This window comes from Phoxinus phoxinus (genome assembly GCF_949152265.1).
Source record: "Phoxinus phoxinus genome assembly, chromosome: 1".
Classification (NCBI taxonomy): Eukaryota; Metazoa; Chordata; class Actinopteri; order Cypriniformes; family Leuciscidae; genus Phoxinus; species Phoxinus phoxinus.
The window spans coordinates 55,537,716-55,562,235 of record NC_136876.1 but is presented as its reverse complement, the minus strand read 5'-3'; the positions used below and the strand labels follow the sequence as shown (position 1 = coordinate 55,562,235).

Sequence of the window (24,520 nt, the reverse complement as noted above, 5' to 3'; positions counted from 1 at the left end):
GCTCGACCCTCGAACGCAAACCGCAGGAACGGTCTGTGTCGAGGAAGTATCGAGACGTGAAAGTAAGCGTCCTTCAGGTCGATTGCTGCAAACCAATCCCGGGGACGGATGCATTCGAAAATGCGCTTCTGCGTGAGCATCTTGAAGGGGAGTTTGTGCAGGGCCCGATTCAAGGAACGCAGGTCCAGGATTGGTCGTAACCCACCGCTTTTCTTGGGTACAATGAAGTAGGGGCTGTAAAACCCGGACCTCATCTCGGCAAGAGGGACCGGCTCGATCGCGTCCTTCGCCAGCAGGACATCGATCTCTTTCCGCAGGACAGGGGCATCCTCTGACCGCACACGGGTGAAGAGAATGCCCCTGTACCTGGGAGGCCGGCGGGCAAACTGAATTGCGTAGCCGAGCCGAATGGTGCGGAGGATCCACCGGGACGGAGCTGGAAGCGCTAGCCAGGCCTCCAGGAACCGAGCGAGTAGACCCACCCGAACCACCGGCGTACCCGCGGAGGGGCAGCAGAGCGGGGGACAGGGACCCGGCTCCAGCGACGACATGGCGACCGCGAGCGGGGTCAGGGCGCAGGTACTGACACCTACCTGTCCACTCCGGGGGGCAGACGGCAGAGAGGGCTCTTCGTGTACCCTCTGCTGCGGGCTGCCCCGTGGCGAGGGGAGGGGGAGAGACGAGGAACGAGGCCCTGACTCCTCGCAACCCCGTCTCTGCGCCTCCGTGGCCAGCCGTAGGCCGGGACGACGCGGAGGGTTCCGCGAGGCCGCTACCCGCAGGCTGGGGAGAGGGGAGCGGGGGCCGTGTCGCACTGAGACGACACGCGCCGCCGCTGCGACCCTCTCGCACGGGGGAGACTGCGTGCCCGACAGTCTCGGCCGTGGATGACCTGGAAAAGGATACGGAAACTGCTCTTTTATTGAGGAAGTGGGTACCACTGACTGTGTCAGTGGCGGAACACAAATTACAAACAAAGGATTCTCCACCCGGCCCTCCCCCGGGGGAAGGAGGCAAATCGGGACCGCCTCCCGAAGAGCAGCAGCATCCAGTTCCAGGTCGCCCGCATCAGGAACGACGTCCACCTCTCTTCTTCCTGGAAGGTGCAGGTGGCGTCGGAGCGGGCTGGGCCGCCCTCTTACGGCCCGACCTCCGTCCCCCAGGCTGAGACTGCTGGCCTGGAGGGGGAGCGGCCGCCGGAGGACGACCTCGGCGACGAGCGGCCGGAGGCTGTGCAGCAACAGGAGTTGGGCCAGCAGCGGCTTTCCTCCTGTGCAGGACATGCCGCATAGCTTCCGACTGCTTCTGGGCGGCGGAAAACTCTTGGGCTAAGTTATCCACCGCCTCGCCGAAGAGGCCCCCATGGGACACGGGGAAGTCGAGAAGTTTGTTCCTCTCGACTTCCCGCATATCCGCAAGGGTAAGCCACAGGTGGCGCTCCTGGACCACAAGCGTGGACATCGCCCGACCCAGCGAACGTGCGGTAACCTTCGTCGCCCGTAGAGCGAAGTTGGTAGCCGCACGCAGCTCCTGCAGCAAGGCTGGGTCGGGACCACCCCCCTGCAGGTCATGGAGTGCTTTGGCCTGGTGGACCTGAAGCAGAGCCATGGCATGCAGAGCGGAGGCGGCGTCTCCACACGCCTTATAGGCCTCCCCGGTTAGACCCGAGGAGAACCTACAGGCGCGGGAGGGGAGTGAAGGGGCACCCCGCCAGGTGGAAGCGGTCTTCGGACACAGCTGCATCGCGATAGACCGCTCCACTGTGGGGATTCCCTCGTACCCGTGCGCCGCCCCGCTGTCAAGGGTGGTGAAGAGGGAGGGGCGAGGAGGCCCCCGCCGGTACGCCAGAGGCGCCGACCAGGACTTCCTCAACTCCTCATGCACTTCAGGGAAGAAGGGCACTGGAGCGGTACGCGGGGCATCCGCACGTACCGCAGCAGGCCAATCATCAAGCCGCGAATGCGAGGGCCCGGGCGGAGGGTTCCACTCGAGTCCCACATTCGCGGCCGCCCTTTCGAGCATAGCAACCACCTCAGGATCAGCGTCAGCTGCAGCCACCACACCCGAAGGGGGTAGACCCGCTGACTCGTCACCCGAAGATGATTGCTCCCCTTCCGATGCCGCGATAGACATCTGGTCCTCCGGGGGCGCTCCAAAGGAAACAACCGGAACCGTGCGGGACGGCCCCGGAAGTTCCGCCGGAAGCGCCGCTGGCAGCGAGCTACTAGAGGAGTGGGAAGCTCGCGAAGATATTTCACCACACCAGTCATTCCGCACTGTAACCCTCATACGCTCACCAACGGGAATGACCGAAGTAGCCGCCTGTCGAACGGAGCCGACAGACGAACTAGACCGGGCATTATCCGAAGGGACTCCCCCATATTTCAGGGATCTCAGTCTCGAGCGGAGCGTCGCGATGGCCATGCTCCCACAGAGAGAGCATGACTCATCCAACAACGCTGCCTCAGCATGCCTTAAGCCCAAACATGCGAGACAGTGTTGATGGCCGTCATCCGGAGGGAGAAGTCTACCGCATCCAGAAACGCACGGGTGAGTCGACATCCTGAAAAGGACGCGAAACACCCGCCAGCTCTTTTAGAAAGAAAAGAGAGAGAGAAAAACAAGAGAGAGAGAGAGAGAGAGAGAACGCGCCGAAGCGCCGAGGGACCACCGCAGCAGACAGACGGGGGAAACTGCAACCCTTTGCTGCTTTGAAGGCGAAGATCGCTGCACCGCGCTATCACACCGGCGATTCTGCTCTCCAGGTAAGCTGTTGTTTCTCCAAAAGACTTAGGTAGGCACAGTACAACTGAGGCTCCGAAGCGAAAGGCGATGATGCAATGTTTACTTCCGGCTTTTATACCCGCGCTGATGGGCAGGTCCGCGGAATGCAAATGTTGCATGCCAATGTTCATTGGCTCTTTGTTAGTTTCTCGAAGGTAATAGGCTCCCTAGCGTGATCCCAATTCGTCAGGGGAACCCGACGTACGTCGGAGTTCCCTGGACGAAAGGGAACTCTGAAAACTCTAACATGGAATATCCGCTCAATCCTGTTTAATGATAGAATTAGCAGGGTTAACTGAAAAGCTAGACATGCACTCATAATAGTACACACATTTACAGTTAATCATAGAAGCAATCAAACAAACAATATGGCAATAATAAAGTACATAAACGAACTGTCCTGTTTGTATAACGTTTTTGCCAACAAAAAAAAAATCTTTATCAAGAGAACACGTTGAAGGCCATGTGAACCAAAAGACCAACTTCCTATCAGTGAAGATGCCAACCACAAGCAACTTTAAAACAGATCTTAACCCTCTGGGGTCTGAGGGGTTTATGGGGCGCTTGAGATGTTTTGACATGCCCTGACATTTGTGCTTATCTCAGCTACTTACAACATACCTTTGGCCAACTCATAATTCTGCTGTATTGCAGCACAAACTCTGCTACAATAATATGTGAGCAAAATGGAAGTTACATGTTTGCATTTTATAGAAAAAAAATATTATGCGTGTTTCACGAGTTTACATGTTAATGAAATCTGATGTAATATTATAATGCGTATTTGGCTTGCTGTCCGGGGGGAGGGCTCCGAGCTCAGAATTCGGCCCGACCCCAGAGTACTCCCCCCATAACTTAGAGATCATAGGTATCTATGAACGGACCCAGCCGAATGTGGGGTGAAGGGGTGGGGGTGGGATGCTGAGAAATTAGTCATGAGACAGGAGGTAAGGAAAGGCTTTATTTATACTGGCTCCTTCTCGTGCTGATTGGATGATTACCTGAACATGCTCCTCCCGAACTTTGTTACATAAAACTTCATTTAGTACGTTTTAGGGAAAAAATTGTCACTGCAATGAGCCCATATAACTCATACTGAATAGTTTGGCACAATACTTTTGAGTTACCATTCTTGTAGGCTAGAATGTTTACTACAAAATGATGTGAAAATCATTCTGATCACTCTTTCACAAAACAACTATATAATGATTTAAACTTTGTAAGTCAGTTTTTGTGCCAGCTCTGCTGTATGTGTAGGGGTGTTGATGGCCATGAATATTAATGAGGGGAGACAATAGACACTCCCCCATCCATGGCTAATGCCCCATCAAGGTGCTGTGGGGCCTGGAGAAAGAATGAGAGGAGATTCAAAGGTTTTTGTAATTTTTTTATTGTAATTCCTCTATGTGGAGGAACTAAATGTTGTGCCTCACAAGACCACAGTGCTACCGTACATATATAAACATATAGTACCAGTCAAACGTTTGGACACATTACCATTTTTAATATTTTTGGAAGAAGGCTGCATTTATTTGATAAAAAATACAGAAACAACAGTAATATTGTGAAATATTATTACAATTTAAAATAATGATTTTCTATTTTAATATACTTTAAAATATAATTGATTTCTTTGATCAAAGCTGAATTTTCAGCATCCTTACTCCAGTCTTCAGTGTCACATGATCCTTCAGAAATCATTCTAATATCATGATTTAATAATCAGGTATTATCAATGTTGGAAACCATTGTGCTGCTTAATATTTTTTTTATAGCCTGTGATACTTTTTTCAGGATTCACTGATTAAAAAGAACAGCATTTATTCAAAATACAAATCTTTCCTAACAATATAAGTCATTGCTATCCCTATATCAGTCACGGTTTCCCACACCTCAGTGTCTGGTCTCGTCTCTACATGACTCAGACTTCTTCCTGCTATACCTACCTGTGGTTCGACTTACCCGAAGTCCAGTGTTTCCCATCGTCATTCACCTGCAAAGACAGTATTCAAAGTTCAGCTAAGTGTTCACCGTATCACCATTAACCTCATCTTGCATCGCTCTCTGCACTTTAATAAAGCTTGTTTGTTACACTCTACCTTGTCTGCCTTCTTATGAATGTGACAGTTTCATGTTTTTTAGTAATGCCCTGACTAAGCAGTTTATTCGGCAAGGTTTGACCAATGCATAAAAAGACAAAATTATAGCTGAAAAAGAAAAGAAAAGTATATATTCGTTTGATACACTTAACATAGTGTGTCGGTACCCAGATGATTTCTTGTTTTGTAAAAGTTGGTGACAATTAATGAACTCAATCACATTACAAAGAGTGAAATAATGCACTGCTCAGGGTGGCAACGCAATGCTTCAGGAGTCTGGGGGTGTACGCTTTATAACCGTTGTGTAAAAGTTCATAATTTGAATCCAGTGTGAAAAGATGGATCTCAGAATGATGGTCACTCTGAGAAGGTTTAAGTATGCAGAATATGCTGGGAAAGCAAATAATGTGCAGGACTTGGAAGATTCTTCTGATGAACAGTGGACAGTTAAACTATTTAGGATTAACAAGGGACTCATCACAAAACAAAATATTATCTAGGTAATGATACACTGTATTAAAGGGACATTAAGTATCTTTTTAGGTATTTTATTATCTAAAATCAATATTTTTATTCATAAATATGTCCTCAATGGTGTACAAATACCTCGGCCAATTATCTGAACTATCCATATAAATGAAGAATTTATTATCTTTATATACATGGGACGGGTAGGTCCACGGAGGCTTCCATGTAGTTCCGCCATCTTGCAAAACTATAATAGCAGAGAGGAACAAAAAGTACTAAGCCAACGCGTTTCCACAACGCATTTTCGTTCAGAGCCAGCCGAAACCAGCAGAAACGCAGGTGCAGAGCAGTGAGAGGGCGCTTGAAACTGCACCGGCAAGTTTAAAAGTCTGGATTGCATTGTTATTATGGACCATACATATGCCAAGCCACAGGAGAAGAAAACATCGTCGCCAAAAAAGTCAAAAATAGAACGTAAAATGCGTGGGATTTCCCCCTTTCTGGTCAATGTATCCCTGCCTCTGCTTAATTATTTTTATCCCCGGTGGGGATAAATTTATCCTCCCCTCAAAGTGATCATAGTGCTACTACATAGTGGCGAGACGGATCACAAAACTTATCACGGATCCGTGGTGATGATTTCTCACTCACTCTTGAGCGTCTGGCGCGAGTGATTTCAATGTAAAGACGCGTTTATGCACATCTAGAGGTCCTGCGGCGCGGTGTTTAGCGCGGCACGGTAGATGCGAGCCTCATTCTACTCCAGTTTGCGCGAATGAGGCGAATTGCTATCACAGATAATGTCTTTTCTATCATTTCACTGTAGCTCAGCATCGCGATGTAAAGTTAACGTTATTGCATGATCACAGTTCATATGTGTGGGGAAAGATAAGCTATTAGAGTAAAAATATTGCGTTAGGCTACTTCAGTTAATAAGAAAAAAGATTTTACAATTCCTGCAAATGCAGTGATGAAGTTCATGTTCTCATGATTTATTTTTATGAATAACAATGTTTCAAAACACCCCCCCCCCAGTAATTCATACTGTAACATTCGTTTGTTTGTTGTCATGTTGCAGTCTGTTTGAAATAACACACCTGTTCACCTGAAGGAAAACTCGACAAAGTGCTATTAGAAGGCATCCTGTCAAAGCTTTTTGGTACATATCGCCTACCGTAGATGCAATGGGCATTTGAAAAAGCGAGGCTCTGGAGAGCAAAATTAGTTTGAATGCAAAATACTAATTCACCACAAGATGGGAGTAATTCCTACTTAGTGTCCCTTTAAGAATCAAATGTATGTAAACTTTCACCTTAAATAACAGAAGACACAGTTATGTACACTAAATCAGTATAAGACTATAAGATCAGTAGAAGTTTTTTTTGTGGGCCCAGAGAATCACCAGAAAGGTTTTGAAGTGTCATAGCAACTGTCGTAAAACCATTACCACAAACACATTTAGGATGCACTCTTCCCCTGCCAGGTCGATTTGCAAACACCTTCAATGTCAGTTAAATACATGCCATTGATTATTGTTTTTTTTAACACTGATCCTATCAATGTGTTTGGAAACACAGATACAGATGTTCTACAAAGAACATTCACCAAACAACATCTTTTCTTGTTGAGAACAAAATGTGGATGTGTGGGTAAAAAGGGCTCTGTGTCTTGATTAAAGTTTCTGATTCTATGTCTTAGGCACTAACATTAACCTATAGTTCAGATACTAATGATCATACTGTGGTGGAAACACACACACACACACACACACACTAAAATAAGCTATTTTGACATAAAAGCAGTTTCACTTCCCGTTGACTTCTGTTTAATTGTTGGCCCAATGGGAACTGAAATAGTTTTTTTTTTATTTTTATTCCCAGAAGACAAAGTCATATTAGTTTGGAAAGACATGAAGTTGAGTAAATGATGTCCAAATGATCACTTGTGGGGGAACTAACCCTTTAACATCATGCATAAAGATGTTATTTAGACCCCCAGCTAAAACTCTAACATGGAATATCCGCTCAATCCTGTTTAATGATAGAATTAGCAGGGTTAACTGAAAAGCTAGACACACACTCATATAGTACACACATTTACATTTAATCATAGAAGCAATCAAACAAACAATATGGCAATAATAAAGTACACAAACGAACTGTCCTGTTTGTATAACGTTTTTGCTAAAAAAAAAAAAGCTTTATCAAGAGAACACGTTGAAGGCCATGTGAACCAAAAGACCAACTTCCTATCAGTGAAGATGCCAACCACAAGCAACTTTAAAACAGATCTTAACCCTCTGGGGTCTGAGGGGTTTATGGGGCCCTTGAGATGTTTTGACATGCCCTGACATTTGTGCTTATCTCAGCTACTTACAACATACCTTTGGCCAACTCATAATTCTGCTGTATTGCAGCACAAACTCTGCTACAATAATATGTGAGCAAAATGGAAGTTACATGTTTGCATTTTATAGAAAAAAAATATTATGCGTGTTTAGTACGTTTTAGGGAAAAAATTGTCACTGCAATGAGCCCATATAACTCATACTGAATAGTTTGGCTTAAGACTTTTGAGTTACCATTCTTGTAGGCTAGAATGTTTACTACAAAATGATGTGAAAATCATTCTGATCACTCTTTCACAAAACAACAATATAATGATTTAAACTTTGCAAGTCAGTTTTTGTGCCAGCACTGCTTTATGCGTAGGGGTGTTGATGGCCATGAATATGAATGAGGGGAGACAATAGACACTCCCCCATCCATGGCTAATGCCCCCATCAAGGTGCCGTGAGGTAGAGGGGAGAATCTGAGAATGAGAGGACATTCAAAGGTTTTGTTTTTTAATCTGTTTTATTGTAATTCCTCCGTGGAGGAACTAAATGTTGTGCCTCACAAGACCACAGTGCTACCGTACATATATAAACATATAGTACCAGTCAAACGTTTGGACACATTACCATTTTTAATATTTTTGGAAGTCGGCTGCATTCATTTGATAAAAAATACAGAAACAACTGTACTATTGTGAAATATTATTACAATTTAAAATAATGATTTTCTATTTTAATATACTTTAAAATATTATTTATTTATTTGATCAAATTAGAATTTTCAGCATCCTTACTCCAGTCTTCCGTGTCACATGATCCTTCAGAAATCAGTATAATATCCTGATTTGATAATCGGGTATTATCAATGTTGGAAACCGTTATGCTGCTTAATATTTTTTTATAAACTGTGATACTTTTTTCAGGATTCACTGATTAAAAAGAACAGCATTTATTCAAAATAGAAATATTTCCTAACAAAATGGGCCCTATCTTGCACCCAGCGCAATTGACTTTGTACACCGACGCATGTATAATTCCTATTTTGCACCCGCGCACAGCGGACTTTTCCCTCCACAGACGCACGTCGGTAAATTAGGGAATGAACTTGCGCTCGCGGGGGGGGGGGTTCAGCGCAAAGAGGAGGCGTGTTCCGGCGCAAAACTTCCCTGGTGCTATTTTCCAGTTTTAGAAAGCAATTGCACCACTGACCAGGAAAAAAACAGTCTAAAGACAGTGGCGCGTTGCGCGTTAGTGATATGGTATTTTAAGGGCGCGTGCTTGGCCATAATGTATAGTGTGTTAACGCGCATCCACTTTGATTCTCTAATATAAACAGACGCAGCAGTTTTCATTTTTGCAAATCATACATTATTACAAGGAAAAATATTAACACACGAGGGAAATCATTGTTGTGTCCGTGAAGATGTGAAAAAGATCTATCTAGATTTTTAAAAAAACTTCTAGATTAGGCTACACATTTTATTTACCCAAATTATACGCCTGTTTAACCGAAGCTGATTTGGGTGGGTTTCTCCCATCATCCCCAATGTCACTTCTCTGTGTTTTACGGCCCTGACGAGAGCGTCGGTCTCCTCGGCTGTGAACCGCTCCTGGCGTGCGCCGGCAAACCCGCCGTTATAATAGCGATCCGCCATGGAACAAGCGCACCGGCTCTTAAAGGGAATGTGAGAGGACGCTCTGATTGGTTTATTTCATGTTACGCCCAAACCACACCTATGAATAATGAATCTACTTCAGACCAACCCCTATTAGATTTGCGTCGGGCGCAATAGTCCTTTATCCCGCCGGGAAAATAGCAACAGCGCTGGGATCCGCCCACAAAGTTACTTGCGATTTGCGCTTTGACACTTGCGTTTCAGATCGTTAAAATAGGGCCCTATAAGTCATTGCTATCCCTATATCAGTCACGGTTTCCCACACCTCAGTGTCTGGTCTCGTCTCTACATGACTCAGACTTCTTCCTGCTATACCTACCTGTGGTTCGACTTACCCGAAGTCCAGTGTTTCCCATCGTCATTCACCTGCAAAGACAGTATTCAAGTTCAGCTAAGTGTTCACCGTATCACCATTAACCTCATCTTGCATCGCTCTCTGCGCTTTAATAAAGCTTGTTTGTTATACTCTACCTTGTCTGCCTTCTTATGAATTTGACAGTTTCATGTTTTTTAGTAATGCCCTGACTAAGCAGTTTATTCGGCAAGGTTTGACCAATGCATAAAAAGACAAAATTATAGCTGAAAAAGAAAAGAAAAGTATATATTCGTTTGATACACTTAACATAGTGTGTCGGTACCCAGATGATTTCTTGTTTTGTAAAAGTTGGTGACAATTAATGAACTCAATCACATTACAAAGAGTGAAATAATGCACTGCTCAGGGTGGCAACGCAATGCTTCAGGAGTCTGGGGGTGTACGCTTTATAACCGTTGTGTAAAAGTTCAGAATTTGAATCCAGTGTGAAAAGATGGATCTCAGAATGATGGTCACTCTGAGAAGGTTCAAGTATGCAGAATATGCTGGGAAAGCAAATAATGTGCAGGACTTGGAAGATTCTTCTGATGACCAGTGGACATTTAAACTATTTAGGATTAACAAGGGACTCATCCAACCCGGTAGAAAAAAGAAGAAGAAAAAACACAGAATAACTACTTCACTGGAATAATACTCTCAAATGTGTAACTTGCATGTTTTTCCAGCTGTGGAAATTCTGGGAAAATAACGTTACCCGTTAATGTCCGTTAATGATGACGTTATACTCCCGCTTGCAACCACGACTTCCTCCTCGGACTTCATCAAGCAGGTAACGTTACCTATAATGGGTAAGACGCGTTGACAACAACATGTACAACAATGTAATTATATAAGAGCTATTGCCATTTACAATATTAATATATTAAATAACTTATTTCATATTTTGATGGTGTTCTTTGGTCACTCTAGATATATAACGTTATAGAAATTATAGTCAAAGCTATAAACTTTTTATGTTGACCCTACTGTATGTAGTAACCTTAGGTATTTAACGTTAGGTTATTAAGGATTTACCAAGAATAAATGGCATATTCAATGAGAATATGGAAATTGGTGAATACAGACCTAATACATGAATAATGATGCTTAATGCAGGCCTTATTAGGCTCTAATACAGACACATTAGTTATTTGTTAATAACATTTATTGCCTAAACTAAAGGCAAAATGCCTAAACATTTCATCAATCAGTTCAACCTAAATATTTGATCAGTTAATAATTGTAAACATTTCAATTTATTTGATCAGAGCTCTTGTTTAAAACGGATCAATTGGGCAAATCAAAAACGGTTTTATGATTGGCTATGTATAGTTCCATTCTTTGGCGCATCATGTCTGTTGTATTGCTAATTGGTCTAACTTTAACTGTCCCTTCTAACTAGCTGAATGGTAGGCCCTGACCATATTATAAGTATAAAGTAGGCTATAAACTCATCATCCAATAGGATATTTATAGGCTAGTGTTCTCATTCCGTATTTTCACCCTCAACCACCCTACACTTTAGGAACCAATGTCGTATATAGAGGAATGTGTACAGGTGTGTACAAGAAATGGCAATGTATGGGAAATCGCTACCAGAACGTATTTTTTGTCGCTAAGACCCTACCCAAGAAAATTTGACCATTGTTTAAAGTACGGAGAACGGAGTAATCATTCTAATCATCCCCGCCGTGCCCTGACACCGTGCCCTGATGTTAGTGACTAACCAGCCAAAGACCAGAAAAATTAGGCAACTTTTACATAATTTCATTGTATTATTATTGTGAAACCCATTTGTTTGTCTCTTTCCAAACAGATATGCCAGGACCTGGTTCAACTACGAAGAAATGTGCGTCTTGTTCTATCCCACTCAATGTGGCTTGCAAGACGTGCAAGTACTGCAAAGCGGCGCAGCCCCAAAATCTGCGTTTGAATTTTTTTTTTGAAAAATCTGATTTGAAATCAGAGACATGGGCCCAGGCCCAGAAAAAGAATAACACTTCATCCCATCTGAGGGATGACGCTGCTTTGTTGGTATGTTACAGACTTTTTTCTTTTTTTTTTGGCTTGCATACATAAGTAATTAAACACCTGTATTTTTTAGTTTTAGGTTTACACTTATTGACCGTAGCTCATCATAATTAAGTAAAGATCTTCTGAATGAAAAATCAATGTGTAAAGCTTCTACTTGCTGATCACAAAATTCTAAAGACTGTTATTGCAGCGAAATAGTTCTTATGAATATATATGTCATAATGTTAGTATACAAAGAACTTGCTTTAACTGACTCTGAAATTTACCAGAGCATAAAAGTTCAGAAATAATGTAGATTTTGCTTTACTCTTGTTGGAAGCTGGAAAGGTTTCATGCCCTTGGCTCCAGGGGTGTGTTATTTATATCCCGCCCTGGAACCAAATCGTGGACCTGTGAGGTTCTTCTGCCCAGATGTAAAGTTACTGAGGCTGCATCTGCCTGCCTGGAGAGGATGGAGGCGTTGTTTGAATTTGTTGTGCAAGGTATTGTTGTATGTTAAAGTAAAACCAGACATCAGATAAATAGTAAGTTTTAGTTTTTTTTTTTTTTTTTAAATAGCAGTAATGCCATATTGAAATCAATCGAACCCATTAATTATATGGTGTTATTGATTTTTTTTTTTTTTTTTACTTCTGTTAATACTAGGTTGGAGTCAGTCAGAGAATGTAGCAGCCTCAGCAGCAGAGATCCCACAGCCTCCTGTGGACAACTCACTGGCCACATCAAGTAAGTGTTGCATAGTTGCATAATGTACTGATATTCCACCCTAGATGCAGTAATTTCAAATTTTGTATTACTGGTTGCTTTTAGGTTATTATGGAGCCCCTACTCTTGCCATTCCTACCCCTACGGCTGCTACTCTTGCCATTCCTACCCCTCCAGCCCCTACTCTTCCCATTCCTAACCTCTCAGCCCCTAGTCTTGCCATTCCTAACCTCTCAGCCCCTAGTCTTGCCATTCCTAACCTCCCAGCCCCTACTCTTCCCATTCCTAACCTCCTAGCCCCTAATCTTGCCATTCCTACCCCTACGGCTGCTACTCTTGCCATTCCTACCCCTCCAGCCCCTACTCTTGCCATTCCTAACCTCTCAGCCCCTAATCTTGCCATTCCTACCCCTACGGCTGCTACTCTTGCCATTCCTAACCTCTCAGCCCCTAGTCTTTTCCATTCCTAACCTCCCAGCCCCTACTCTCCCCATTCCTAACCTCCCAGCCCCTACTCTTCCCATTCCTAACCTCCCAGCCCCTACTCTTCCCATTCCTAACCTCCCAGCCCCTACTCTTCCCATTCCTAACCTCCCAGCCCCTACTCTTCCCATTCCTAACCTCCCAGCCCCTACTCTTCCCATTCCTAACCTCCCAGCCCCTACTCTTCCCATTCCTAACCTCCCAGCCCCTACTCTTGCCATTCCTAACCTCCCAGCCCCTACTCTTGCCATTCCTACTCCTACAGCCCCTACTCTTGCCATTCCTACCCCTCCAGCCCCTACTCTTGCCATTCCTAACCTCTCAGCCCCTAATCTTGCCATTCCTACTCCTACAGCCCCTTCTCTTGCCATTCCTACTCCTACAGCCCCTTCTCTTGCCATTCCTACTCCTACAGCCCCTTCTCTTGCCATTCCTACCCCTCCAGCCCCTACTCTTGCCATTCCTACTCCTACAGCCCCTACTCTTGCCATTCCTAACCTCTCAGCCCCTAATCTTGCCATTCCTACTCCTACAGCCCCTTCTCTTGCCATTCCTACTCCTACAGCCCCTTCTCTTGCCGTTCCTACTCCTACAGCCCCTTCTCTTGCCATTCCTACTCCTACAGCCCCTTCTCTTGCCATTCCTACTCCTACAGCCCCTTCTCTTGCCATTCCTACTCCTACAGCCCCTTCTCTTGCCATTCCTACTCCTACAGCCCCTTCTCTTGCAATTCCTACTCCTACAGCCCCTTATCTTGCCATTCCTACTCCTACAGCCCCTAATCTTGCCATTCCTACTCCTACAGCCCCTTCTCTTGCCATTCCTACTCCTACAGCCCCTTCTCTTGCCATTCCTACTCCTACAGCCCCTTCTCTTGCCATTCCTACTCCTACAGCCCCTTCTCTTGCAATTCCTACTCCTACAGCCCCTTATCTTGCCATTCCTACTCCTACAGCCCCTAATCTTGCCATTCCTACTCCTACAGCCCCTTCTCTTGCCATTCCTACTCCTACAGCCCCTTCTCTTGCCATTCCTACTCCTACAGCCCCTTCTCTTGCCATTCCTACCCCTCCAGCCCCTACTCTTGCCATTCCTACTCCTACAGCCCCTACTCTTGCCATTCCTACTCCTCCAGCCCCTTCTCTTGCCATTCCTACTCCTGGAGGAAACAAGAGGAAGAAAAAGAAGAATGGTGGGTGTATATGTTTTAAAAAATTTTGCACGTGTAAAAAAAATATGTATCTAATTTATTTTTTGAGACAAAGAATCTAGTGATTGTGTTGCATTGGAAAATGAATGGACTTTTCACCAAAAACAAATTGTGTATTTCAGATTGCTCTCACAGCAGCCAGGAGGTATACAAGGGTGATATTTTGAAGGAACGAGTTAAAGAGGTTGGTCAGCCATTACCTGATATGGATAAAAACTAGGCAGTAGAACATTAAAGAATGGATGTTATTGCAGGGTTCGAACTGAAATTATTAACACGTAAGACTTATCTACATTGCACATAATGATATGATATGATATGATATGATACGACATATGATTTTCCACTATTATTTCACATATGTTTTACATTTGTGGTTCAATATTTGATTTGTCACATACACAGTTATAAAGAGAATATATAACCAGCAGTGAAATGTAAAAGAGGTAAAACATGGACAGTGCCATTATTATCATAATACAAACACAAGAAGAAATTCAGAATATATGTATATATATATATATATATATATATATATATATATACATATACATATATATATATATATAACTAATTGTGTACAGAAGTATTAGACTAATACATTTTAGGTGGACAGAAATGTACAGAGATATTTAGGTGAACAGAAATTGTTTTGATAGTTATTGCACGTGTAAGCCTACTTAACTACTGTACTTTAAAGTGTAGACCTACAAATGATGTTACTTACAGTTATTAGGTTTTTTAACACTTTTGCTTCATCATTAGGGGGTATTGTGTATAGATTGAGGGGGGAAATTATTTAAAACTATTTTAACACAATTCTGCCTGCAACAGAAAAAAAATTGTGAAAATAGTGAAAGGGGTCTGAATTCCTGAATGCGCACTGTACAGTATATTTCTACCTTCTTTCAGTTGTGTAGCTGGCAGTATTGACAACAATCAAACTAACTTAATATTCTGCTTTTTCATTAGGGAAGGAAGGAATACCTTCTGAAATGGCACCCTTGCAGTTTATGGTATGTATGGAAATCGTCTTTACTCTTTACCTCCTTTGTTTTCAGTGCTGTTTGTTTGTCTGTAAGTAGGATTACGCAAAAACTACCAGCATGATTTTCATGAAAGGTGTATCATGGGCCAAGGAAGCACCCATGACATTTTAGAGCGGATCCAGGTCACTGGGCAAAGTTTCACATTCACCAACATTGTGCCACACAGCATTTCGCCTAATCATTCCTTTCCTTTTATGGCCCTAATTTGTAGGTAGTTTCAGTAGTTAAATACACAAAAATGGCAAACATGTAATTTTAAGTATTTGAATTAATATGCAAATAAAAATGCATTTGAACTACTAGGAAGCTACAGCAAATGCAGTAAAAATTAATAGTTAAATTGCTTGTAGTTCACTACTCCCCAACACTGGTAATTGAGACTTATTTTTTCTCAAAGGCCACAAGTTGTACAAAGTAGGTACTCATTAGCCAACGTATATAGAAAACTTATATATAGAAAATGTGGGCTACACCAAGTTATATTGTATAAATATTTCGGGATGATTATAAGATTGTATTTCAGTTAATGTCTTCCTGCAGGGTTTGTAAAATTGCACTGCACTTTGTAGAAAAGCTTGACAAAGTATGTAATACTTATCCATGTGATTTACATAATGTCATTGTTGTGAACTTTTTTTTCGAAGCAGAGACCAGGAGACGTTGGGATATCATTCAAGCAGAAGTTATTCTTTATTGAGGACTTTGCTGTGCGTTGCTGTAGTCATCCAAATCAAGTCTAATCTAAAACAAGTGTACATTGTAATTTATATACATTCCAAGGGGGAGGGATCTTACAGAGGGGTTGCATGTAAATGCTGACACGAGTCAGCTCGTTTAGAGATTTCCTGATATCATCAGCATAACCGTGTCATTCAAATGCATTGCTATATACAGGGGTGCACATAACTGGTACGCAGGTACGCATGCGCGACAAAAATCAGGAATGCGTAATGCCACTTGTGTTACTACGCGCCTTTGCGTACTTTAAGGGTAACTGTCGCCAAAATGCAACATAGGCAGTGTTCATTTAATTTTTTCACGTTTTAAATGACGACCACGTCAACGAATAAAAACTAGACGGAAATTAGGGAGGGACGATTGGGGAAGAGATCCAGTCAGAACTGATTTGCGTTTGTGGTAGATGCGCACATTTGAATTGTAACGTGCTGATCTACCCGGCGCACACGAGTTGGCATGCGCTTGATGCATGTCTCAAATCGTTAAAAAACGTCTGGGATAAAGAGAAGAGCAGACATGGATAGATCTGAATAAGAGAGACGACGCGAAAGAGAGCTTTATTCGGTATGCTTTTCTGTGCGAACACACACACATACGCGACCCGAAGCGTGCAGTCCTGCACATAGACAGCGCGCAAGGACTGAATTGAGCTCTCTTTCGCATCTGAATGGACAAATACACACAACATTATGTCTAAATGTCAGTTTTGGAGAGCATTCACGTAAACACAGTCGGTTATGTCTTTACAGAACGTACAGTGCATCAGTGCAATTGGATCTGCATTCTGCACACTCGGTCTTAAAGTGACAGTGCGTAATAAACCTAATGCCTTCTGTACACTTAATATTGATCAAATAACAAAATAAAAAGAGAAAATTCACTGCAGTTTAATATCTTTAATAAGGATTCATTATATTTAATTTATACAAATAAATATATCTGAACAATCAAATAATACTTTAAATAAATCTTATCCAAAGGTGTTTTCTATAATTTTAGGTAGTTTTTTCCCCCCACGCTGATGTAAATTTAAGTGTTAGTTTTTTTAATTAGTTTGGTTTTAGTTAGTTATTTTATGCTATAAAAACGGGAATGTGACGTCATGATTGACAGCTGTGGCTACGCTACATTATGGGGTGAGTACCAAACACCATCTCCTGGTACTCACCTGAGTAACTCACTGAAAAAGTTATGTGCACCCCTGGCTATATAAATTTGTAATATAACATCAGCCATTTTTTGTCACCATGTAAGTGATAATGAACGGTGTCAAATGACAACACATTTTTTTTAAAGTAGTTTTGTAAGTTCTTGAACTCTTAAAATAAATACTTGTTACACATAACATACATATGTTCTCTTTTTTCATTTCAGTGGAAAAAAATGGAGAAGCACCTGGGTGGAGGAGGATTCCTTCCTTATGTAGTGTGTGTGTTTTATTAAACAGTTGTTACAATGCCAAATGTCTTCGTTGGACTCAATCTTTTATGCAATTTCACAACACATTCTGTCAACATCTGTGACGGAGGAGTCATCACACATTAAAGCTGTTTTTGGGTACCTGTCTGGAGCAATGACTTGGATGAACCTGGACTTGCAGTGAATGCATGCAGAAACCATGAAAACATCCATACTTCTCTTTATGATTCTTACATGTGTGTTGTACTAATTAATCTAATTTGACTATTACCTGCTGTGTCAACTTGTATGTGGCTGAACTTTAAAACTATCATGCAGGTACAGTGGTCGTTAAGCTAATAAAAATAAACATGGTGTGACCTCAATATAAGGGTCAAATCTCTTGTGGGTCTTAAGGGTCATGTCAGTCATTTCTTCACATATCAGCCTATGAAACGTGTTATACAGGACATAAAGACACAATTATTTGTCAAATTTGAGACCTCTACCTGGATGTGTGTTGCGAGGAGGCAGGACCAAAGAGTGGGAACATTACATTCCTAGGGGGCGCTACAGAGTCTGAGAGTGTGCAAGGTGTAACTTCACATCTCTCCCTTACTTTACATCATAGTGGGACATTATATAGCAAATTGCATCGTTCTATGAGGTCTTCTTGTTAGAAATGTCAACCCTAGGTCTAAGCTTAATATCGTGCCTATGAACTGCATGGGTCAGACAGGCCTCATATCAGCAATGGAAACATATGTGATATAGAGCATGAAGACACACTTGTTTGTTCAATTTAAAAGTTCCTTGTTATCTTGAATGGCATATTTTAAAGATGGCAAAGGCAGTCCATATTATCTGGTGTGACCAATACAAAGGCCTGTTTGAACCATATGCATGTTATGGGTATTAAACCTAGGTTTACCATTTCTAACTTCTAACAGAACAATGAGACGTTACATTAAACAATTACATATGATACAAAACAAGGGAGCAAGTTGAAATCACACCTCACTCATTCATAGACCCGTTTACACCCCAAATCAAATTTTTCAGATTTGTGGCTCTGCCTTCTGTGAACAGAAACAGCTAGGGGTCTCAAATTTCACAAATCAAATTTGTTACCAACCCCTGTATCAATAAATGTCCCATGCACACATTTCCTCTATAATACAGTTTTTCATACAGATGAATTATTAACCAGTCAATTTCACAAAACTAACAGTCTGAATAGTAATTGTGAAGGAACAATGCAGTCAATGCAAAACTGGGTGGGTCTGTGGCAGATAATTAATTGCACACAGATTTATTTTATTTTTGTAGCACATGTGACTTATATGTTGCTCTGTGGCATTAATAGTAGGCACAAAATACTACAAATACTTTCACCTAACATGTCTGCAGTTGGATGAGCTTCAACAAAAACAGCATTATATATTAGACTAATGTAGTTGCTATAATATCCATAAAGTAGTCTTGGTGGTAGTCATTCAAAAACTCAGTCAGAATACGACTGTGAGAATGTGGTGCAGCAGGAACAATTAAGCCTAGCATACGGAGCAGATAAAGCATAACAGCAGAAAGAACACTATACATCAGCTTTTATTTATACAGTCAGTACCAAGTACATCAGTTTGACCAGTTACAGGGCTGGTGGGTGGGTACACTTCATCTGACACTGAAATAATTTTGCTAGTTTACTCATCACAAAAAAGGCAATGGTATTTATGTAAAATAAATGAGGGAGGCCCTCTATTCAAATAGATATTGTCCAAAACCACCCAAAAAAACAACAAAAAAAACATGTCAATTCACGAATTAGACATCTTCCAAATCACTGTCCTCTGAGCTCTCGTATTCAAGTCCTTTACTCTCATCCAGTATCTCCGGTATCTCCTTGGACCAGTCTTCAGGGAATAGAGGTCCTAAAGCCAAGCTGTATCTTGAGGAAACGACTTGAATCTTCTCCTCCACATCAGCAAGCCTTTCCTGTAGAAGACACTGTAGCCCACAATGCCCCTCGTCAGTTAAACTGCCTAGGAGGAAATATAAAACGAAAAAGCCACACATTAATGGAACACATTAATTCTTACCCGTTTAGAGCCAGACCCAGTTAAGATAGCAGCCATACATTTCCATCTCTGAAAAGCATTATAACATGTTAACATTATAACTCCATAGTGTTATCCCCATGTTCTTACCACGGTTTCCTCCAGACAATTCTGCAATCAGCTTCCTAATGCCATCAGCCAGCCCTCTGAGGTAGGTGCAGTGCTGTTTCATCTCCCTAAGAATTAGGATCTTCTCTTCTTGCAGCCGCATCTTTGACATGTATGCATCGAAGATCTTCTTCTTAGTGAGGATATTTGTGGATTCTAAAGACATACAAATGAGCCAGTCAACAGGATTGACCTGTAAGCTGCAATATAGTTGTATAGCATACATGCCCATTAAGCTGCTTCAACATCTGTTTGATCAACATCATGTCTCAATGTAATCCCTCTCCCTCACAGAAGTTGTTCCATACCAGTGCTGTGAACCTCCCATGGCCATATTAGACTGTCCTCCCCACTGGCATGGCCCACCATAGAGAGTCGGCTCTCCACCATCTGCTCATTTATGCCCTCCTCCTCTGGCACCTGCTCATTGTATTGTTTAATTGCTTCAAAGAGTTTTCTTTTCTCGTCCCCCAATTTCCGCCGCCGTATTTGTCGAATCTTGTTGCTGTCTATAATTTCCAAACACATGACAGAAACATAAAATCCAGACAAGAGATCACAAGTCATGTAAATACAATAGATAAGTCAACAACATACCTGTCTGATTATAAAGACTTGCTTTTTTTTGACAGACACCCAGACATATGTGCTCTATCGACCGCTGAAGGATATGTTGGTCATCCTGTCTGGCATCTATAGAATCTTGGGAGGAGACAAAAGCATGAATAAATAACCACTCTGGAAAGGTCAGTTTACATTTCTAAAAGCTGAATTACTGAATTGTTGGTTATAAGGCATTTGGGGCAGAGCCGTTTCAGCCTGAGTTAGGTACAGGCATAGAAACCACAACTTTACCTGACAGTGCATCACTAGCACTATGCTGTATGTGCAGTTTGCCACAGTGGCTAAAACACCTTACACATGATATTAATTTGGAACCCTAATGTGTTACAGAAGAAAGTAATGCGATTACAGTAACACGTCCTCAACACTGTCGAGCACACTATGCTGTAACTGTAAATAGCCTATTATTTATAACGTCAATACTGTACCATCAGTGGCCCACTGTCTGACGTCATGTACCCACTGCTGCACCATGTTCTCAGGACACCCAAGTTCACGGCTCAAGTTCTCCAGCCTCTGGGACTCAGCCTCAGCCTTTCGGACGGTCTACAATAAAATAGCAAACAAACAATTGCCTTTGCCATCTTGGACCAGATTTTTATTCTGTGTAATATGGATAATTCTGTGTAATATGTCAATACCTTGACATATCTGTTGGACAATGCAAGATGAAGGCCATCATGCTTGCGTCTATTCCACCCAATTGCATGTACAGTCAGCATGTCATTGCGAGCTTTTTGAAAACATATTCATGTTACTGGGCGGCTTATTCAAATTTAATTAAAATAAAGGTTTACCTTCTGTATTTTTATATAATGAATGAAAGACTACTGAAAGAATAACTGAAAGAACAAAACATTTTTATTAATGTAATAAAGTAGGATCACATACCAGATTTGGTCATGTATTTGGTTGTGAGGGCACAACGAGAGAGGAAACTGTTCACCATTTCCACCTCTTCCCCTGCAGTTGTGCCAGCACCCTCCTGATTCCTACCACTCCAGACAATCTAACAAATGTGTGAAAAAGTTATTGGGGATGCACCAATCTCAGTTTTGCAAAGATATAAATTGTGCATTCCCATTATAAATAATTCAATTAAATAGCAATAGTAAACGGCATAATAAAGACAATACCTCACACTTAGTTGAATGGGCCTTGGCATGCATGACTGACAGAAACGGACTCATTTGAAGAAGAGGGCTCAGTTCAGGCATAGAGACTGACATCTTCTGAAGATAGGGCCAGTACTTGCATGATATGTCAGTGCAGTAGAAATTAATGTTAGTGGCTGCCTGAAGCTCTTTCTGCAGGAACAGGGGATACGCAAAGATCTCCCCCCTGTACATGTTGAGACCCTTTAATATCACCCCATGCCTGCAAACAGCTACCTCAAGACCCTCTTCATCAAGTTTGCTAGCTCTTCTGGCAGTCTCCCTGGCAGCAGACCACTGACTAGCTCCACAAGTGCCTTTTCCTGGAGTCTGCATGAAAAAAAAAAAAAATATATATATATTACACGGCAAAAATACTGCATTTACACAGCAGGGCTACAAACTCTGAATCATTACTAACACTTTTCACTTTACTCCTGATTTCTTCGACGAAAGAAGATACGTCTGCATCTTTGGCAATGAAGATGCCCTCAAAGTATGGTTCCTCTGACCTTAATGAAAGCAGAAAAAAGGCATATTCAGTGGCAGACACAATTTGTTCAGTAGGTTTTATAAGGTGTGAAACAACTTAAGCCAGGCGCACAGCTGTAAAATACAAAATTATCACCACATGGTTCTTCGTACTGGATTTTAAAGTGTGGCAAATTTATACTGATACCTGGTATCAAATGTGTCATGTTGTTGTAGTGTGGTGAATGATGTATGACAAGTCTTTAAAATGGTGCCGAGTAATGGCCAATGAGAGCACAAGAGGAAACCAGGGAGGAAGCAGAAACAAGTACAACCTATCATGGAACCTTGAATAACTACCTGATGAGAAATAGAAGCTTCTGTGTTGTGATAACATGAGCTACTATGATGTAGTGCCCCTGTCACAGAGTAATGTTGTGCAGTGTAAGTCGTACAGCAAAGCAGTATAGTGTGGCGCCTTGCATTACCCTTTAGAGTGTTGAAATCTGTACAGTTTTCTGTTGCCGTCTGCAGAAACCGCAAGCATGTTGGGTGTCCATGCTGGGCAGGTGAAGTGCTCCACATTAGCCATTTTCTCACATAGAAACTGGCAGAAAGTGTATTCCACAAAGCTCCTCTGAAATGCATCTCCATGTATTTTACCCCTCTGTAAATGTGCAAATAGATAAGAGAAAAGTAAAATGAAATAGCCAATGGTCTCTAATTAAGGAAATCTTCATCCACACGGAACATACCCTTCCAAACCGCTCTGTCCTCTGCTCTAACAGCCGCAAAAAGCCTTGTCTTGACAAACCCGGAGCAATGGTTTTCATCTCCTCAAATGTGCTGAATACATCCACTGAAAACAATGTGTCAGCATTCACAGATGCTGGCCAATACCCACTTCTTATGAGGTCGCTTCTGTCAGGTGTCCATTGTGATAGACACAATCTGCACGCCAAATTGGGCAAGTACAAGTCATAACGACCTAAAAAGAATCAAACGTATGAATATCTTGTGACCCTTAACTGCAAAACCAAAAAATAAAGGCTAAAACCTACCTACCATTTATGCAAACCAAAATAGTTGCTCTGCCAGCAGATTCTGTGATGTTTGTTGGGTCACAGGTGCACAGTCGGTCAGGTCTCACTGTAGGCAACAGCCGAACTAAAAAGAAATTACACAATTTTGAAAAGAGCTTATAGAAGGACTGTCTGATTAAGAAATGTAAATACTACATAGAAGTTCACTCACACACACACACACTTTGATCAAAATAATCAGAGCGGTACCTTGATTTTTTAATGTATATCTGCCATTTTCTTTCACACAGCACACCGTTGGCGGAATGGGCCGGTAAAATCGATCAAAGCAGGACTCCCTGTTAGGGAGTACCAGTTTTTTGTGGCACAAAAAATCACACTCCATACACAGCCACTCTTGTGGCATGCAGTCTCTGCAACGAATAATGGCAGGAGATGAGCACTGACTGCATTTATTTTCCTTGACCACCCTGGAGAACAACAAGCAGTCCAGGTGGTAGGGCCTTGCTTTCTGCCACTCATCTTGGGCTGCAGACTGTCGCAAGCTCCATGATGATGATGTTTCTGCATCTCACTGTCTGAAAGAGGGACATGAAAAAAGCTCCTTAGTGGTTCTATAAAAAGACCCTATTGTGGTTCTGAAAAGATTAAACTACTTGGCTACAATATAGTGAAGTAACAAACAATCATTTCACACTGTTAATTTGATTAAAAATAATGACAATAACGAGTCATCCTACCAAGTAAGTGCTGAGACAAGTTTTGTTCTGTCACCATGGGTACCTCCTCAGCTGGTTCACAAGGATTCAGGACTGAAAGATATTGGGATAAACTCTCCCTTAAATAATTTTGCAGTTTGGTGCAAGTAAGTAAATCAGACATGGTACACTAGCAGAAAGAAAAATAACTACTGTAATGTTACTGCAATGTTCAGACAACGTTTGTTTGGAAACATTACTAGCAAGGTTGCATAGGCATCCTGGAATGTGTGGGGATTGTAACAATCAAAAGCAGTGATTTAACCAGAGAAGACATAGACCAACCTAGCCTGGCTCCACACACTCCCATTCAGAATATACAGTAGGATACAGACGAAGACCAACCTGTAGCTGAAGAACGCATACGTGTTTCTCCGCTTCTGCTCTTTCTTTTCAGTAGTGGACGCCCTTCACAGTCTCTCTCAATCCACTGAAATTTACTCTCGTGGTTAGTGGGTGTTCTTTTCTCATCTTGCTTTTTCTTGCATGAGAGAAAATCAACATTACATGTAAACACAACAGCAGTGGGGGTTCTCTCATTTTTACTCACTGTATGAATCCCATTCATTTGCAAAATGAGCAGACTGCTGTATAACTAAAGATACTCACTTTCATTTGAGCCAAAAGCAGGTCTGCATGGAACATGGCATCCTCTGCTGCGCCAATGTCCTGCTCAGCCATCTTAAAATTGTACAACTAAATGCTAACGTTAAAAGTCTATTGAAAAATTAAGACATATTGACATATTGTGAAATATTCAGACAAAAAAATATTGTAAATGGCAATAGCTCTTATATAATTACATTGTTGTACATGTTGTTGTCAACGCGTCTTACCCATTATAGGTAACGTTACCTGCTTGATGAAGTCCGAGGAGGAAGTCGTGGTTGCAAGCGGGAGTATAACGTCAT

The 24,520-nt window shown here is 42.2% G+C and overlaps 1 protein-coding gene and 1 long non-coding RNA gene across 2 annotated transcripts; one reads left to right on the top strand and one right to left on the bottom strand.

The window, feature by feature from the left end:
* The first annotated feature begins 14,051 nt into the window (after positions 1-14,051).
* On the top strand, positions 14,052-15,413 carry LOC306996073. The gene is made up of 3 exons (XR_013797005.1): positions 14,052-14,131; positions 14,272-14,333; positions 15,122-15,413. It is a non-coding gene; the product is annotated as an uncharacterized lncRNA (long non-coding RNA).
* Positions 15,414-17,146: 1,733 nt separating this feature from the next.
* Positions 17,147-24,290, bottom strand: LOC307002993 (uncharacterized protein; the record flags this gene model as incomplete). Its single annotated transcript, XM_079621022.1, has 15 exons — positions 17,147-19,376; positions 19,542-19,715; positions 19,868-20,068; positions 20,157-20,261; positions 20,612-20,729; positions 20,825-20,916; positions 21,075-21,192; positions 21,320-21,667; positions 21,759-21,849; positions 22,297-22,475; positions 22,564-22,796; positions 22,874-22,975; positions 23,101-23,415; positions 23,955-24,090; positions 24,219-24,290. The coding sequence occupies 15 exons, from the start codon at positions 24,288-24,290 to the stop codon at positions 19,159-19,161; spliced, it is 2,502 nt and encodes an 833-aa protein (XP_079477148.1). The 3' UTR covers positions 17,147-19,158.
* Positions 24,291-24,520: the final 230 nt, after the last annotated feature.